The sequence below is a fragment of the Ursus arctos genome, unplaced genomic scaffold (genome assembly GCF_023065955.2).
Source record: "Ursus arctos isolate Adak ecotype North America unplaced genomic scaffold, UrsArc2.0 scaffold_28, whole genome shotgun sequence".
Lineage (NCBI taxonomy): Eukaryota > Metazoa > Chordata > Mammalia > Carnivora > Ursidae > Ursus > Ursus arctos.
In genome coordinates this window covers 32316834-32333359 of record NW_026622963.1, presented here as the reverse complement: position 1 = coordinate 32333359, position 16526 = coordinate 32316834, and the positions used below count along the sequence as shown (strand labels likewise).

Sequence of the window (16526 nt, the reverse complement as noted above, 5' to 3'; positions counted from 1 at the left end):
TCCTGTGAAAGTTCTGGAATACCCCATGCCCAGGTTGTACCTCTGGTCAATTAAATCAGAATACTTGGGGATGGGCCACAGGCCTCAGTAGCTATAAAGTTCCCTAGTGGCATTCACTGGGCACCCATGGCTGAGAACTGCTGATCAACAGGACACACTTCGTATGGGCATTGGGGGAAGGGGGCAAGTCAATCCATTCACTTCCTGCTACCCCAAAGAAAAGTCTGCTGGTCAAAAGGAGGGGCTCCCTGGATACACCCCCTAGCCTGGGCCCTCATCACTTGGAAAGGTGGCCCCGTGTCTCCCTCTGCCATGTCCCTGTCTCCACCCTCCACAACCCCCAGATGATTTTCCAAGGGGTTGATGCAAATCCTGTCACACCCCTGCCCTCCCCTGCAGACCAAGGCCAGGCCGTGGAGACTCTCCAAAAGATACCCATGCTTTTCCTTCCAGCTAAATTTCCTCCCCTGGCCCTGTACTCTGGTCAAACGGAGGGCCCAGCTTAGTCTTCTTGCGTCCCCTTACCACCCCCAGTGCCTAGCCAGGTGATCTGGGTTTAGGAGATGCTCACACAAAGGGCTTGTTTTGCTAAACTGAGCTTAGCAAAGTGCAGTGTCTCTGGGCTGGAGAATGAAGGAAACCTAGTTTGTCCTCGCTGAGCTGTTCTGGCCACGGATGGCCCATCCTGATGGTAAAAGGGGGATTATGAGCAGCTTGAAAACTCGGCATTTCTCTCAACCTATCATTTTATGCTGTTATTGCTATTTTGAATACTTTCAGTATAAATATCTGTCCTGATGTGGCCAATCATTAAAATAAAACACGTTCATCATAAATGAAAAAAAAAAAAAAACACCAGAGAAATGTATGAAGTAGAAGGTGAATCTCTCTGTGACCCTTCCCAGGAATAGCCATCGTCAACAGATCTAAGTTTAAACTTGCTGACTTTTTATTACCGTGTAAACTCTTCTCTTCTCCAGTGGGTCCACACTCCACACACTACTTTCTCTGTGAACCATAGTCACGGCTGTGCTCTCCAGTCCACATGGGCTCATATTCCGTCACCATTTGTTGAACCAGAGTCCCCTCTTGGTAGATGACTCCATCGTTCCCAACTCGCACTGTAACATTTTTTGTTGTGAAAAAGTAAATTATAGAAATAACTCATGAAAAAAATGGGAACAAAAGAAACAGCACACTCTGTCTCTCTTACCAGCCCAATCATCTGGCCATTGTTACTTCCCACCATTGCTCTTCCCATATGGTTTTGTTAAAACATTTTAGACTTGGCGTATACACAATTGGGGTCCTGCTCTAACACCTATGTCACCATAAACTTATACAATGTTATGAGTCAGTTGTCCTTACTGTGGGCTTTGGAAGCTGCTTTCTAGTCCTTGAGGGGCTGTACGGTTTCTCGGTCGTTGCCTCGCTGGGGGACTTTTCGGTTATAACGAACAGTCTGGTGTATGGATGGTTCTACTCCCCTAAGAACTGTGATTATATTTCCTGGTCAGAGTGATGGTGCTCTCCTCCCAGAGGCTTATTACTTGTTCTATCACGTCAGTAACTTCCTTCAAAGCCTGCCTCTCACGGTGCAGTGTGTGTTCTAGGAGGTCTCTCACTGTGCGCTTTCTCACCTCCTCTCCCCTTCTGCAGCTTCCTCCCCCCACCGCTGTGTGCCAGACCTGGTTAGAGATTACTTCTTCCTGAAGACCTTCCCTAACAACGGAGCACCTGGGCTGGCTGTCATCGCTGTGTGTGTCCACACGGCCCTGTGCTTCCCTCACCAGCATGTTCCACGCCCATTCTGTTTTACGGTGGGAGTTACTCAGCACTGGATCCTCTGTGGGTGACAGGGAGGACCACAGGGGTGGGGGTGGGGGGTAGGGAAAAAAGGAATGCGTGGTCCCTCTTCCGCAGATGGCCTTCTGGTCGTCCGTGGCCCGGAGGTAGATAGGAGGTCCATTCTAGCTCAGTCGCCCCTGTCACTCCTGTCCTCAGAACAGGTCTGCCCTCCATAGTGCTTGGGCAGCCAGACCCCAGGAGTTGAGTGGTGGTTGGGAGGAGGCCTGGCCATCCCTGGCTCTTCCAGCCATCCCAGCTGCCCCCATGACAGGGGCCAGGAAGGACTGTTTGTTCAGTCTTCATAACAGAGGGGCGATTACCGGCGCTGGAGGGGAGGACCAGCTGTTCCATCTCCCCGGCCAGTCCTGTCCCCTCACCTGACAGCCTCCCTAGGTTTTATCGAATCTCTGTGTCTCACAATTACCTGTAATTTCATTGCCTTCATGGGAAGAAGAGTGCTTTTCCCTGCAGCTAAGATTTTTCATGTTCTCTGGACTTTGCCTCCTCGGCCCCCAGCCTCTTCTCTTCATTTCCAGCAAGCAACATGAGCAATCCTTTCCTCCAGAGCTCTGCCTGCACCCCTACTCTGGCCATTCACACCTCAGCTGCTCCCCTCGTCCCGCCCCCGAGAGAGGAGGGTGGAACAGGATGGGCCTCGGGCACCTCCGGGACCCCCAGTTTAAGGGACACACTCCACGGGGCCCTGTTCTGTGAGTGAAACAGCTACTGCCACAGGAAAGAAGATGCTGATAGTTTCCTACTTCTCTTTCCTCCCCCAGACACCTTCTTCCGACCACAGACCTCAGGCACCTCTAGAAGGAGACTTCGGGTTTGGCTTCACCCATTCATTCATTCATTCATTCACTATTTTAACAAATCCTTGTTAGGCCCCTAATATGTCCTAGGCACTAGACAATCAAAAACTACTGATTGAATGCAGATTTATGAGGTGTGGCCAGAGACATAATTTGAAGACAAGGTAGCTGCCTTGGAGAGGTTTCAGATCTGCCTGGGCATAGGAGCGATCGTTGACTGGGTAATCAGATCCAGCCCTGTTGGAGGTCATACTGTTATTCCGGTTTTAAAGAGGAGATGAGTGAGCTCAGAGCCTTTAGCCCTCTGGGTGGTCCCTCCCTACGTGTGGTTCAGCAATGCCCGACTGCACTTTGTTCTCTGTAGACGCTCCTCTGTTTTGCATTTCATACCTTGGCCTGTGTGGTCCCTACTGCCTGGAACAGCATCCCCACCTTCCCTTCGGCGTCTCCTGTCGCGTTTGTTCTCAGAGTGCTGAGCTGGCTGCCTATCTACCTGCCTTGCCCAGATCTCTAATCGAGTGCTCACCACATCGTATAGAAATTAGCTGTTCCTGGGGCGCCTGGGTGGCTCAGTTGTTGAGCGTCTGCCTTCGGCTCAGGGTGTGATCCTGGCGTTATCGGGATCGAGCCCCACATTGGGCTCCTCCACTGGGAGCCTGCTTCTTCCTCTCCCGCTCCCCCTGCTTGTGTTCCCTCTCTTGCTGGCTGTCTATCTCTCTGTCAAATAAATAAATAAAAATCTAAAAAAAAATAAATAAGTTAGCTGTTCCTGAGTGTCTTTCCAGCTAGATGGCCAGCTTCTCTGAGGCAGGAACCAGGACTTACTCACCTTTGTCCTGCCACACCCAGCACAGGGCCTGGCATAGAGCCAGTGTTCTAAAAAAAAAACTGGCTGAAAATAACAGGTGAAATCACTCGTGTAAAGTTGCACTGAGAGCATAAGGCAAAAATGAGATTGGAACTGTGGTTGCTGTTCCCATAAGGCACCTTCGTGTGAATTAGGACAAAGCTCCCTCTCCGAGTAGACTGACTGCAAAAAGAGGCAAGTCTTCTTGTGGACCAGTGAGAAAAAGGCACTCCCTCCCTGGCTGATGCAGTGCTGAGCCGGGGTCCCAGCCTGGCCGAGCCAGCAAGGACGAGATTCCAGCCCCATGCTTGCTGCCCGGGCATCCCAGCTCAGACACAGCAAGGGGCGGCCTGTTTAAACCCAGGTCAGTCCTCATGCTGAAGCCCATACTGTTTTTCTCTGCCATGTGAAAGGGAACAATTCTCCCAAGCCAAAGGAAAACTCCAGTGTGTGTGTGTGTATGTGTGTGCACACGCGCATGTGCTTTCTGGCAGAGCAAACCTCATCCTGTTGTCTGAGCGTAGGTACCTGAGGCAGTGGGAAGACTGTCCAAGAGACTAATGGCTGCAGGATCACCGAAGACAAAGAAAAACCACTAAGGGGTCAGGAAGCATTTAGCCGAGAGCATGAAGGGAAGGTATGTCTTCAAACAGTTGATTAGCAATTCAGGACTTATAAGGAAATAAACCTTGTAGAATGAGAATAGAGTGGGGGGATCTAAATGAGGGTCAAGCAAAACTGAGCCTCAGTTTCTGCATCTGTAAAGTGGGGATAACAATACCCACGGGAGATTAAATGACATAATGTAGGTGAAATGATTGGCTCGGGGTCTGGAGTACGGTAAATATGTACTAAATGGTGATTGTGATGATTTTCACGAAAGGGTTGATGATGATGATGGTGGTGGTGTTGGTGATGATGATGATGTTGGTGCTGGGGATGATGGGGATGATGGGGTGGCAGTGGTGTAATATTAGGGTAAGAAATGTCTGCCACTGAATATAGAGGTGAAAAGAGCTCAGCCAGCCTCTTCTGGAATAGGAGAAAGAACAAGAGCCTCTCATCCTGCTTTTGTTCCCATCTCCTCCTCTTGTGGCTAATGCACATACCGAGCAGAGTTGCTAAAAGCCTTGGCAGAAGAGCCACGGGAGGACGGAGTGAGAGGAGAGAAAGCTCTCAGGGCCTCCAGGCCCCCCTCCCTATCGCTCCATCAGCCCACTCACTTGGGGACCTGGAGTGCCCTGGGACTCCTGAGAGGGACAGAGGAGCACGGGCTGCAGTGGGGGCTCAGGACTCAATGTTCTTCCCGGGCCGGGAGCACAGTGGGAGGGGGCGGTGGGCAATTAGAAGTTGGAACATCTGGGAAAGGCAGGCTGAAGAGCTGAGGAATCACATGTGTCATCTGAGGCATTGCCCTGCGTGCACAAAAGACTGGTATCAGCATTCAGCAAATCTTTATAGTGTGCTTCTGTGCCTGGCACTGTGTTAGGCCTCTGGGATCAGTAGCTGCAAAACTGACGTGGTTCCTGTTCTCATGGAGATGACTTTAAACGTTGCCCAATTCAAGGTACTATTACTTTCCGAGTAAAAGCATTCACAGTTACTTAGGCCAGTACCTTGGAGCATGCTTGCCTCTCCTCTCTCTCTCTCACACTGCTTATCCAAGCCATTGGCAATATAACTGTAATGTATATTTAAAATCTGACCACTTCTTACCACCTTCACTGCCATCACTCAAATCCAGGTGACCATCACCGCTTGCCTGGACTACTGCAGTGGCCTCCCTCTCCCCGCGACAGCCAGCGTGAACCTTCTAAAACATCAGTCTGCTTATGCAGTTCCTCTGCTCAGAGCTGTCCTGTGGCTTCTTATTTTATTCTGAATTGAAGGCAAAGTTCTTGCAAAGACCTCCCAGGCAGTCACAGTCTTGCCTCCGGTCTCCTCTATAACATCAGACTCTGAGAGCAATGAAATGAAATCCACTTCCTGGAAAAGTCCAGGAGGAAAGACAACCTCCGGCCTCCTCCATGGCTAGCAGATTTTCCAGGAAGCACTGTGTGACACAGTGTGACAGCCTTCCCGTGTTGGACTCTGCACTAAATCTACAAATAGCAAGAACAATAGCGGGAAGTCAGAGGATTTTAAAGACTTCCTTATAAATAAAAGTTAAACAGAAGTTAAACATTAAGGGGGTGCCTGAGTGGCTCAGTCGGTTAAGCCTCTGACTCTTGATCTCAGCTCAGGTCTTGATCTCAGGGTCGTGAGATGGAGCCCCTGCATCAGTCTCTGTACTGGGGGGTGGGGTGTGTGTGTGGGGGGTGGAGCCTGCTTAAGATTCTCTCTTTGTCTCTCCCTCTCCCTCTGCCCCTCCCACTCTGTCTAAACAAACAAACAAACAAACAAACGAAAACCAGCCAAACAAAACCCACTAAACTATTTTGCACAATGACTGTACCATGCCCCCCAGCAATGTAGGAGAACCCCAATTTTTTACATCTTCACAAATACTTATTATTTTCCTTTTTGAAAATCATGGCTGTCCCAGTGGCTGTGAAATGATATCTCACTAAGCTTTTGAATTTGTGTTTCCCTGATGACTAATGATGTTGAGCACCTTTTCGTGTGTTTATTGGCCATTTGTATATATGATCCTTTGCCTATTTTTCAAATGGTTTGTCTTTTTGTTGTTGAGTTGCAAGAGTTTTTTTAAAAATATTCTTGATACCAGACCCTTATCAGATATATGATTTACCAATATTTTCTCCCATTCTGTGGGTTGTCTTTTCACTTTTTTGTGTCTTTTGAAGCACAAATATTTTTAACTTTATTTTTATTTATTTATTTATTTATTTATTTATTTGAGAGACAGTGCAAGAGAGAGCACGAATAGTGGGCAGGGGTAGAGGGAGGGGGAGAAGCTGACTCCCCGCTGAGCAGGGAGTCCAGCACCGGGCTCTATTCCAGGACCCTGAGATCATGACCTAAGCTGAAGGCAGAGGCTTAACTCACTGAGCCACCCAGGTGCCCCAACGTTTTTAAATTTTAATGAAGTTCAACTTAATCTATTTTTTCTTTTGGTTGTTTGTGCTTTGAGTGTCCTATCTAAGAAACTGTTGCCTAATCCAAGGTCATGAAGGATTATGCTTATGTTTCTAAGAGTTTCATAGATTGCCCTTTACAATTAAGTCCTTGGTCTATTTTTTGGGGGGGAAGGGGCAACGGGAGAGGGGGAGAGAGAGAGAGAATCTTAAACAGTCTCCATGCCCAGTGTGGAACCTCAGCCGGGGCTCAATAACACACCCCTGATATCATGACCTAAGCCAAAATCAAGAGTTAGACACTTAACCAATTGAGCCACTCAGGGGCCCCCAGACTATTTTGGATTGATTTTTGTATATGGTGTGAGATAGGGGTAGGGCTTTTCAGTTATTCTTCAATAATTGGCACAGGTAAAGGTCCCTATTCTAATTGCCAGGCTCAGCACAGAGGTAACAGGCCCCAAACGCTTCCATTTGGGTAGCATTTGATAGTTTAAACGACATTCTCTTATGTGATCTCTCCAGTAATCAAGTCAGATAATTACCCAATTTTAGATATAAGAATACAGACTTGGAGAGGGTGAGTGAGTCACCTAACATCATGTAGGAACCCAAATGGCAGAGTCAGAATTTGATACTGTGGGAGCGAACCCTGGAAAAGGGGAAATGGAAGTCCTGGGTCATAGTCTCAGTTCTGCTGCTTGTGTTTGTAGGAACTTGTAGAAGTCATGTCCCTCTTGGGGTCTCAATTTCATCATGGATGGGCAAGGGAGTCGATCTTGGGTAACTGCAATAATTCTTTACTGAGCATCAAGGACATTCCAGGCTGTGCCAGGCACTTTAAGTATAACACCTCTAATTTTTTCAATAACCTTACTAAGCAGGTAAATCTTCATTTCCCAGAAGAGAAAATGAAGACTCTGCGGTCAGTGCCTGAGAACACTCAGCCTGGAAATGTCAAGACTGGCCCAAGAAACCAGCCCGTTTCCTCAGCCGCTAGGCTTCCTGAGTCTGTGTCCTCATCTGTAAAGGCTAATTAGCATTCCTTCTTCCTACGTTTGCTGTGAACAATGTGGGCGGAGCCACTCATTCATGGACTGAATCCTTATCGAGCACCTACCTACAAGATGCCCAACCCTGTTGTAGACAAGGATAGAAGACAAGACAAAATCCCTACCCTCATGGAGTTGACACTTTAGCGGGGGAAGGGAAACAGAACAAAGGAAGACGTTTGCACGCGCGCCCACGCGCGCACACACCGGGTAATATCAGACAGTGATGAGTACTAAAAAAAAATAGCGTGAGGGACGCCTGGGGGCCCGGTCGGTTAAGCCTCTGCCTGCTTTCGGCTGGGGTCAGGATCCCCGTGTCCTGGGATCGAGTCCCCCATCGGGCTCCCTGCTCAGCAGGGAGCCTGCTTCTCCCTCTGCTTGCTGCTCCCCCTGCTTGTGCTGTCCTGCTCTCTCTCTCACAAGTAGATAGATAAAATCTTAATTAAATAAAAAAAAAATAGCGTGAAGTGGCAGTGGAACGAGAGCAGTCGGAAGCAGTCAGGTGACACATGCGCTGAGAACTGAAGGATGCGAAGGAGGCCGACGGTGGGAAATTTGGGGGCAGGCTGTCCAAGTATGGGACTAGGTTAACGCAAGGAGCTTTTCTGTACTTCTACTATGCGCCAGCAACTGTATTGGCAGGGCGTTCAGAGGCGGGTACAGTCCCGGTGGTCCAAGCGCTCACTGTGCAATAGCGGACAACACAGAACGGATCGTTCCTTCGCTGATGAAAGGGCGCATCTAATCAAGAGGTGAAACATTAATTTTTATCCATGTTTTTGCAGACGTGTCCAGCAGGTTCATAAACATTACCGTAAGAGATCACTGACATGCCCAGGTTAGGGCTCTCTTAATTTTTTCCTTCGCAGCTCCTGGGTCCCTGCGGCTTCGATCCTCCCTCCAGGCACCAGGGTGCGTTGTAATTCTCTCGGTGTCCGCTGACGCCGCCGCGCTCTCCCCGCTTTTCGTCTCTCTGCGCCGCACTTCCGGTGGCAAGCGGAAGCGGGGGCTTGCAGCCGCGGGCGCCCGGGCCGGAGGCATGGCGGGGGCGGGGCTGGGGGAGGAGCGCGCCGAGCAGGCCGGGGGGTCCCTCTCCCCGGCCCTTTGAACCAGGACCTTACAGGTGAGGACTTCTCCTTTCTTGGCCCAGCCTCCAAGCCCGTCAGGCCTTACCCGAGGCCTACCCGGGTTCCCGCCGAGGGGCGGCCCCCTCCCCGCAAGACGCCGAGGCCCCGTGGCCTCCGCCCTCCCTGAGCGTTCCCTTCCCATTGAGGCCCCGCCCCGGGCTTCTCTTTCCGGGGGCGCCCCCTTGGGTGTGTGTGTGCCAGCCCCTCGGTATCCCCTTACCGCTTTGGAATCTGTCACGACGAATTGAGGGGTGTGTGCACCGGCCCCCGTGGGGAAGCTGAGATGGAGCAAGGGGGAAAGGACTTGCTTAGTACCACACGACGAGCTAGTGGCCCGTGAGGCTTTCTTTTTTCATTCATGAATAACGTACCGAACGCATACGAAGGGCCAGCCCCATTGCTAGGCTCTGAGAAAACTGAGGTGACCGAAGTGGACATGGTTGCTTCCTGTCTAGGGAGTACGGTGTAGTGGAGGAGTCAATCATTAAACACACAACCATGCAAGTAAAAGTAGGTATGCACATTGTGGCAGTTACTATGGAGAAGACAAACAGAAAGTAACGGGGAGGCTTGCTTTGGAGAAAGTGGTCAGGGAAGACTTCCTGGAGGAGATGACACTTAGGCTGCAACTTGAGAAATTATGGGAAGGGCCTGGGGAAAAACGTCATAGGCAGAGGCAACAGCCCCTGTGGATACCTGAGTTGGCAAGGAACTTGGCATGAGGCAGGTCCAACGCACAGGAAATGAGGGTTAAGATGTGTCCAGTATGGTGATGGGGCGGACAGAATATGTGCTCACCATCTAGTGCCACAGGTAGGAGTGAAATGCTGAGACAAAGTTGCAAGCATGACAAGTGTTGTGAAGGCGAGATGTGGCTAGTAAGTTGGTATTTTAGCTAAGGGGAAGGGGAAGGAAGACTTGTCTGAGGAAGAGATAATTAGGTTGATTACTGAAATGGGAGTTAGCAAAGGGAGGAGAAGAGCTTTTTTAGATTTCAGTTTACCGCAAATGCCAAGCTTCTGAGGCAGGAGGGAGGTAGGATCCCTGTTGAAGAAATGGTTGGAGTTAATGGGAAAAGATAGGGTTGGAGGGGCAGAGCTGAGACCTTTGAACACCTGGTTGGCATGTTAGGGATTTTGATTCTGATCATAAAAAGCAGTGGGAAGATACTGCCCTGTTCTAATCTGTAGGGAAAAGGACGTGGTCACAAAAGCATTTTGAAAAGATTATTGGCTGTTGTAAGGTGTGGGTTTAGGTAGGAAGCTGGTGCAATATCACAGACGTGAAATTATAAAAGTTTGGATAAGGGTACTGGCAGGTTGTGATAGAAATAAGTGGAAGATTAGAGGGCTGTTTAGTAGGAGATAAAGCTTCCAGAGTTTGGTGACTGATCAGGGTGCTGAGGGAAAGTGGTATCAAGGAAGACTGTCAGGTTTCTGGTTCCTGCTAGCAGGAGAGTAGCTGGGCTATTCACTGACTAGGGGAGCTGGGAGAGGGACAGCTTTGGGGAAAATATCATCAGTTACCTTGACTCTTTTTTCATAATAACTCTCACCCCGACTGGAAGGGACTTTTTTTTGGTAAAGATTTTTTTTTTATTTATTGGAGAGAGAGAGAGAGAGAGAGAGTGAACAGTAGAGAGAGCACAAGCCAGGGGAAGGGACAGAGGGAGAAGCAGATTCCCTGCTGAGCAGGGAGCCGGACTGGGGGCTCCATCTGAAGGCAGATGCTTAACCGACTGAGCCACCCAGGCGCCCCAAAGGGACTTTCATTACATACTTTTTCTATAGCGTTTGAATTTTTATGAGCGTGTATTGGTTTTATAATCAGAACAATAAGAGAACAAGTTGAAAAAGCCTTAAATAACTCCATCATGTCTCTAAAAATCACAATTGTGTGATATAAAATAGAGTGTGTGTGTGTGTGTGTGTGTGTGTGTGTGTGTGTGGAGGGAGAGGGAGAGACAGCGCGTACGCTGAGAGAAGTGTACGAAGTTCGGTGAGGATTTTCGGTACAATTTGGAGCTGAAGCTAATAGGTCCTCAACTCTGCTTACCCCACCCCTTCACACCTTTCACCCCAGTTACTGGTGTCTTTTCCCTAAGAAGACAAATCAGAGAATTAAAATGGGATGATACAAAATGTACATGAATTTTCTTAGGATTAAGCATCTGTTTTGCTTAATATGATCAGTGGCTCTTTCTAAGTTGAACCACTGTAGTATACTTGATCCGACTCAACGGTTAGTCTGCTAGATGGTGTCTCATGCCTAGTCCTCCCATTCCTGGGCCTTCTCTGCCTTTGTCTTCCCATTCTGGTCACCCTCTGTGACTCCAGCCTCCATCATAGGTTGGCAGGGATTCCTGGGCAGGGATTGAGTGAGGTAGTTTTGTGTGTTATTTGGTATTTTGAAATGCTTAAACCTTAATAGTGTGATTTTTAGGCTGTGTCAGAATAGCCACATCAACAATGTCACTGCTACAAGGAGTATCTGTGTGAAATTCAGTATATTTGTTGTTCAGAGGATATTGCTCACTTTGTCATGCCAAGGTCCTTTGAGAAAACTTATAAGAAAGATTGCTTTTAAACTCCAGTCCTGGGAAGAGCTGTGCTTCTTCAAGCATCTGTTAAGTTTCTATATTATTGGCCATGCAGATTCTTTTTTTTTTTTTTTTTTTTTTTTAAAGATTTTTTATTTATTTATTCGACAGAGATAGAGACAGCCAGCGAGAGAGGGAACACAAGCAGGGGGAGTGGGAGAGGAAGAAGCAGGCTCATAGAGGAGGAGCCTGACGTGGGGCTCGAACCCGGAACGCCGGGATCACGCCCTGAGCCGAAGGCAGACGCTTTAACCGCTGTGCCACCCAGGCGCCCCTGGCCATGCAGATTCTGTACTGATTTTTTCCTTTTGCTTTGTTTGCTGAGAGAAATCAGAGCCAAATTAGAAGCTTGGCAGTTCTGCAGGTCACATGGTATGCATTTCTCTGTACATCTGGCTTCATCTTACTGTCCTACCTTAGTTTTCTCTTCACGATGATTGTTTTCTACTTAAAAAAAAATTCTGAATAAGTACAAATAATACTTTAAAAGTATATGTAATCTTTAAAGAATGACAATACAGTGAATGCTGATTTAAGAAAAAATATAACAGAGCTGCCAGTGTGTCTCAGTCCCCATCCCATTTCTTCTCACAGGTAACCACTGTTCTGAATTTTATAATTCCTTTGCTTTCTGTAATTGTATACCATATATATTGATAGCCTTAAACTAGAAATTGTTTGAAGCTTATATAAAGAGAATCACACACAAATATTCTGCTGCTTGCTTTCTTCAATCATTGTTGTGTTCTGAGATTCACTTAGGTCGTTATGTATGACTGTATAGTGCATTAATTCATTGCTTCGTAAGATTTCACTGCATGAATATGCCTGGAAGAATTGATCTAGTCTTCTGTTCATGGGCATTTGGAGTGCGGTCAGTCTTTGCTGTTGCTAACAGGCCTGCAGACATTCATGTTATTTGTGTACACACCTTTCTCTAGGTCGGGGTTTCTCATCCTTAGCATAGTTGGCATCTTGGCCTGAATGTGGAGGGCTGTCCTGTTTACTGTAGGATGTTTGGCAACGCTCCTGGCCTCTGTTTGCTGGATACTCACAACATCCCTCCTTCCCAAGTTAGGACAACCAAACATTGTCTCCAGATGTTAAAAGATTGCTCCAGGTGGGAACCAGTGCTCAAGATCAGCTGTTGGCAGACTTTTCTGCAAGGGGCCAGACAGTAGGTATTTCAGGCTTGTGGGCCATGTGGTCTTTGGTCTCAACTAATCGATCATCTGTGCCTTTGTAGGACAAAAGCAGCCATAGGTAACATGTAAGTGAATGGGAATGGCTGTGTTCCAATAAAATTTTGTTTACAAAAACAAGCAGGCAGACAAGATTTGGCCTGAGTAAGCACTCTCTTGCTGTAGTCTAGATCAGTAGAAAATAGATTTTATAGCCTCACTCAGTGCATATAATTCATATATATAATTGAAACAAGCTTCACGAAATAATGTTTACCCTTACTATGTGCGATACAATGTAGTCTTTTTAATTTTATTCCACTTTTAAAAATATCAGCTATATCCGCTAAATTGATTTCAAGGCCTCATTAATGAGTCGTGACTAGCAGTTTGAGAAATTTAGTTTGGTCAGTCATAGAGGTATGCATATCTTTAACTTGACTAGGTAGTATCCATACTTACGTAAAGCATTTCAAATCCCTTTTAGAAGGGACACTATACATAAATACTACATTGTATGTTATGTTTTTATTTCTAAAATATAGATTGGGTCAGTCACTCCCCTGCTTAAAGTGTGTAATAGCTGGTGTGGCATGGCAGGGCGTGTGAAGTGTTTCCCAGTCTGGCTCCAGTCTGCTTTTCTGGGCTTCTGTTTTATCACTCACTCTGTGCTACCTAGGCTCTAACCACTTGGGATTACTCTGTTTCCCAAATATATCATGCCACACTCCTTCCAAGTGTATTTTTTAGGCTTCCTTTTTTCTGAAATGCTCCTCTTTTACTTTGCCTAGTGAATTCTTGATCCTACAGGGCCCCTTCATTCATTTAACATATTTATGAGCAGTTACTGTGCCTGCAGTACTGCTCTGGGTGATGGGATTCAGCAAGGAATTGGGCAGGGTCCCTGGGGTCGGTGTGTGGTGACAGATACTAAAAAGGTAAACAAGATAATTTCAAAACATGATGAGGGCTGAAGAAAATAAAATAGGGTAGAATGAGAGTTGATGTGGATGGGAAGGTAGGGAAAAATCTGGAGAGTTGCTTTTTTAGCTGGTATTTGACTTTACCCAGAGGCAGCAATTTAGAAACGTTCTGCTTCCTTTTGGTCTCCACAGTTTCTCAAGAAACCCACAGACATTTGAATTGTTCCCCTCCAGGTAGTATGTCATCTACCTGGTTGCTTGTAAGATTTCTACTTTGTGTTTTAGTTTTTAAGTTTGACTGCAGGGTGTCTGGGCATGGATTTCTTTGGGTTTATCATGTTTGAGGTTCTCCGAACTTCCTCAGTCTTGGGTTTACATCTGTGAGGGTTCGTTTCTGGATTCTCTATTCTATTCCATTGGTATATTTGTTTTTATGCCAGTACCACACTTTTTTTTTTTTTAACTGCTTTGGCTTTGTAATATGTTTTGAAATCAGGAAGTCTGAGTCTTCCAACTTTGTTCTTTTACAAAGGTGTTTTGGCTGTTTTGGGGTTCCTTGAGATTACATGTGCATGTTAGGATGAATTTTTCTATTTTTTCAGAAAACACCATTGGGGTTTTGTTACGGATTGCATTGAGTTTATAGATTGCTTTGGGTAGTATGGACATCTGAACAGCCAGTTAGTACATTTCTTTAATGAACGTGCACTAAATGTTACTCTTACACTGAACAAATTTGATATAATTCTGCATTTATTCTGTTGAATGTTCCCAACAGCTAAGTGTGCTTTGAAGGTGTTCCTAGTGAATTAGGTCCTTCCCTCAAACCTGTTTTTAGAATCAGAAATGTCAGGACCACTTTCTGACTATAATCTGGGAAGGAGAAATGCTGACCACTGTCACCCCGTGAGCTCTTAGGTCCAGGGTATAAGGAGGAAAATCTCCTTAACTTATACATTTATGTTCTGGTCAATTTTGTTTTGTTTTCTTGACTTCTTTACTTTTCCATGCAGAGATGTGATAATGGATCATCATGTTTCAACCATCAAACCTCGAAGAATCCAGAACCAAAATGTCATTCACCGCTTGGAACGGCGGCGAATCAGCTCAGGCAAGGCAGGTACCCACTGGCACCAGGTCCGAGTGTTCCACCAGAATGTCTTCCCCAACTTCACAGTCGTCAATGTGGAAAAGCCTCCTTGTTTCTTGCGTAAATTCTCGCCTGATGGGCGCTACTTTATTGCTTTCTCTTCAGACCAGACCTCCCTTGAAATCTATGAGTACCAGGGCTGCCAGGCAGCTGAGGACTTACTGCAGGGCTATGAGGGGGAGATCCTGTCCAATGGCAATGACCAGCGGTCAGTCAACATCCGCGGCCGGCTCTTTGAACGCTTTTTTGTCCTGCTGCACATTACCAACGTAGCTGCCAACGGGGAGCATCTGAACCGGGAGTGCAGCCTCTTCACCGATGACTGTCGGTGTGTCATCGTGGGCTCGGCTGCCTATCTCCCGGATGAGCCGCACCCTCCTTTTTATGAGGTGTATCGGAACAGTGAGTCTGTGACCCCCAACCCACGGTCCCCTCTGGAAGACTATTCCCTTCACATCATTGACCTTCACACTGGCCGCTTATGTGATACCCGCACCTTCAAGTGTGATAAGGTGGTCCTGTCACACAACCAAGGGCTGTACTTGTACAAAAACATCCTGGCCATCTTGTCAGTGCAGCAGCAGACGATCCACGTCTTCCAGGTGACTCCTGAAGGCACTTTCATTGATGTGAGGACCATCGGCCGCTTCTGCTATGAGGATGACCTCCTCACTGTGTCAGCCGTTTTCCCAGAGGTGCAGCGCGACAGTCAGACAGGCATGGCCAATCCTTTCAGAGATCCCTTCATCAACTCCCTGAAACACCGGCTGCTTGTGTACTTGTGGCGCCGGGCAGAGCAGGATGGTAGTGCGATGGCCAAGAGGCGCTTCTTCCAGTATTTTGACCAGCTGCGGCAGCTGCGCATGTGGAAAATGCAGCTTCTGGATGAAAACCATCTGTTTATCAAGTACACCAGTGAGGACGTGGTAACCCTGCGGGTCACAGATCCCTCACAGGTACGAAGTGCTCTCCTGCTCTTTCTCCTCCCATCCCCTTGGTAAAATGGGAAGGTTTCTCTCTTTGCCTATAGCCAGCCTCTCAGAAATTTGCATTTTCTATGCTCTTGAATTTTTGTTATCCTAGGCCTCAAACTTAAAATAGCTCCATTTTTCTCTGGCCACATGTAATTATTTGGACAAATGGAAGCTAAATCTCAAGTCATTGACATGTGGGTAGTCAGCTCTGTAATTATTGCCCTAATTCTTCTGCAGAGCATTTTCAGTTCCCTTGAGGTAGAAGCCAAAGTGCTACAAGGTCAAAGTTTGGACTACTGGTGGATAATCCTGCCTGATTTTGTGGGACTGTGCTTGTTGGTCTGACTGCTTTAGTTCTAGGAATGAGAATGAGCCCACCATACCAAAAAAAATTTTCTAAAAATTTGGCCTTTCCTGCTTAAGGGGTTAATGTCAGTATACTTTTTCATACAATCCTTAGGAGTTAACTAATAGGTAAGTTCGTCTGGCAGTTAAGTTTTATGGCTTTACCCTGGTCTTGCCCATGTGCTGGACCATAGGCTGTAGGGCAGTGAAAAGATTAAAAGGAAGCCAAAACTTCTGATCCCCCAAGTGAATCATCAGGACTGCAGGTCCTGGGGTATTCCAGTTTGGCTGAAGGATCTTGGAGGGGAAAGAGCTATTTCTCAAATGGGAATCAAGTGGTGTTAAGGGCGCAGAACCCTCCCAAGACTCTTAGGTTGAAATATCGTGTTGAAATTCAGGCTATTTGGGAGTATTTCTCTTTGAGAAGCTCTCCACTTTAGTGTTGGTCGAGTAAGAGACCTACCTTTCTGTACCTTTGCCCTCTATTCTCCTGTTTCCAGAATGTCTCCTTAGATAGGAGTTTGGGGATTCAGAATAGAGAGCAGACCAGTCAGCCACAAAGAGGGCTGAGTCTCAAATCTCCCACTGACTTGTAGTTGGTTCTGTCTTAGTAGAGACTGTGCAGGA

The 16526-nt window shown here is 47.1% G+C and overlaps 1 protein-coding gene across 4 annotated transcripts in view; it reads left to right on the top strand.

Annotated features, from left to right (window-relative positions):
* The first annotated feature begins 8622 nt into the window (after positions 1-8622).
* The window catches only part of DET1 (DET1 partner of COP1 E3 ubiquitin ligase), a 31165-nt gene continuing 23261 nt past the window's right edge, over positions 8623-16526 (top strand). For 3 of the 4 annotated variants that reach the window (XM_044388399.3, XM_057303734.1, XM_044388401.3), the window contains exons 1-2: positions 8627-8723; positions 14444-15536. In XM_044388399.3, coding sequence (XP_044244334.1) covers positions 14454-15536 — 1083 coding nt within the window. In that variant the 5' untranslated portion in view covers positions 8627-8723; positions 14444-14453. Of the gene's footprint in view, positions 8724-14443; positions 15537-16526 lie in introns of all 4 variants that reach the window. The other variant, XM_026510438.4, reaches the window with a different exon arrangement.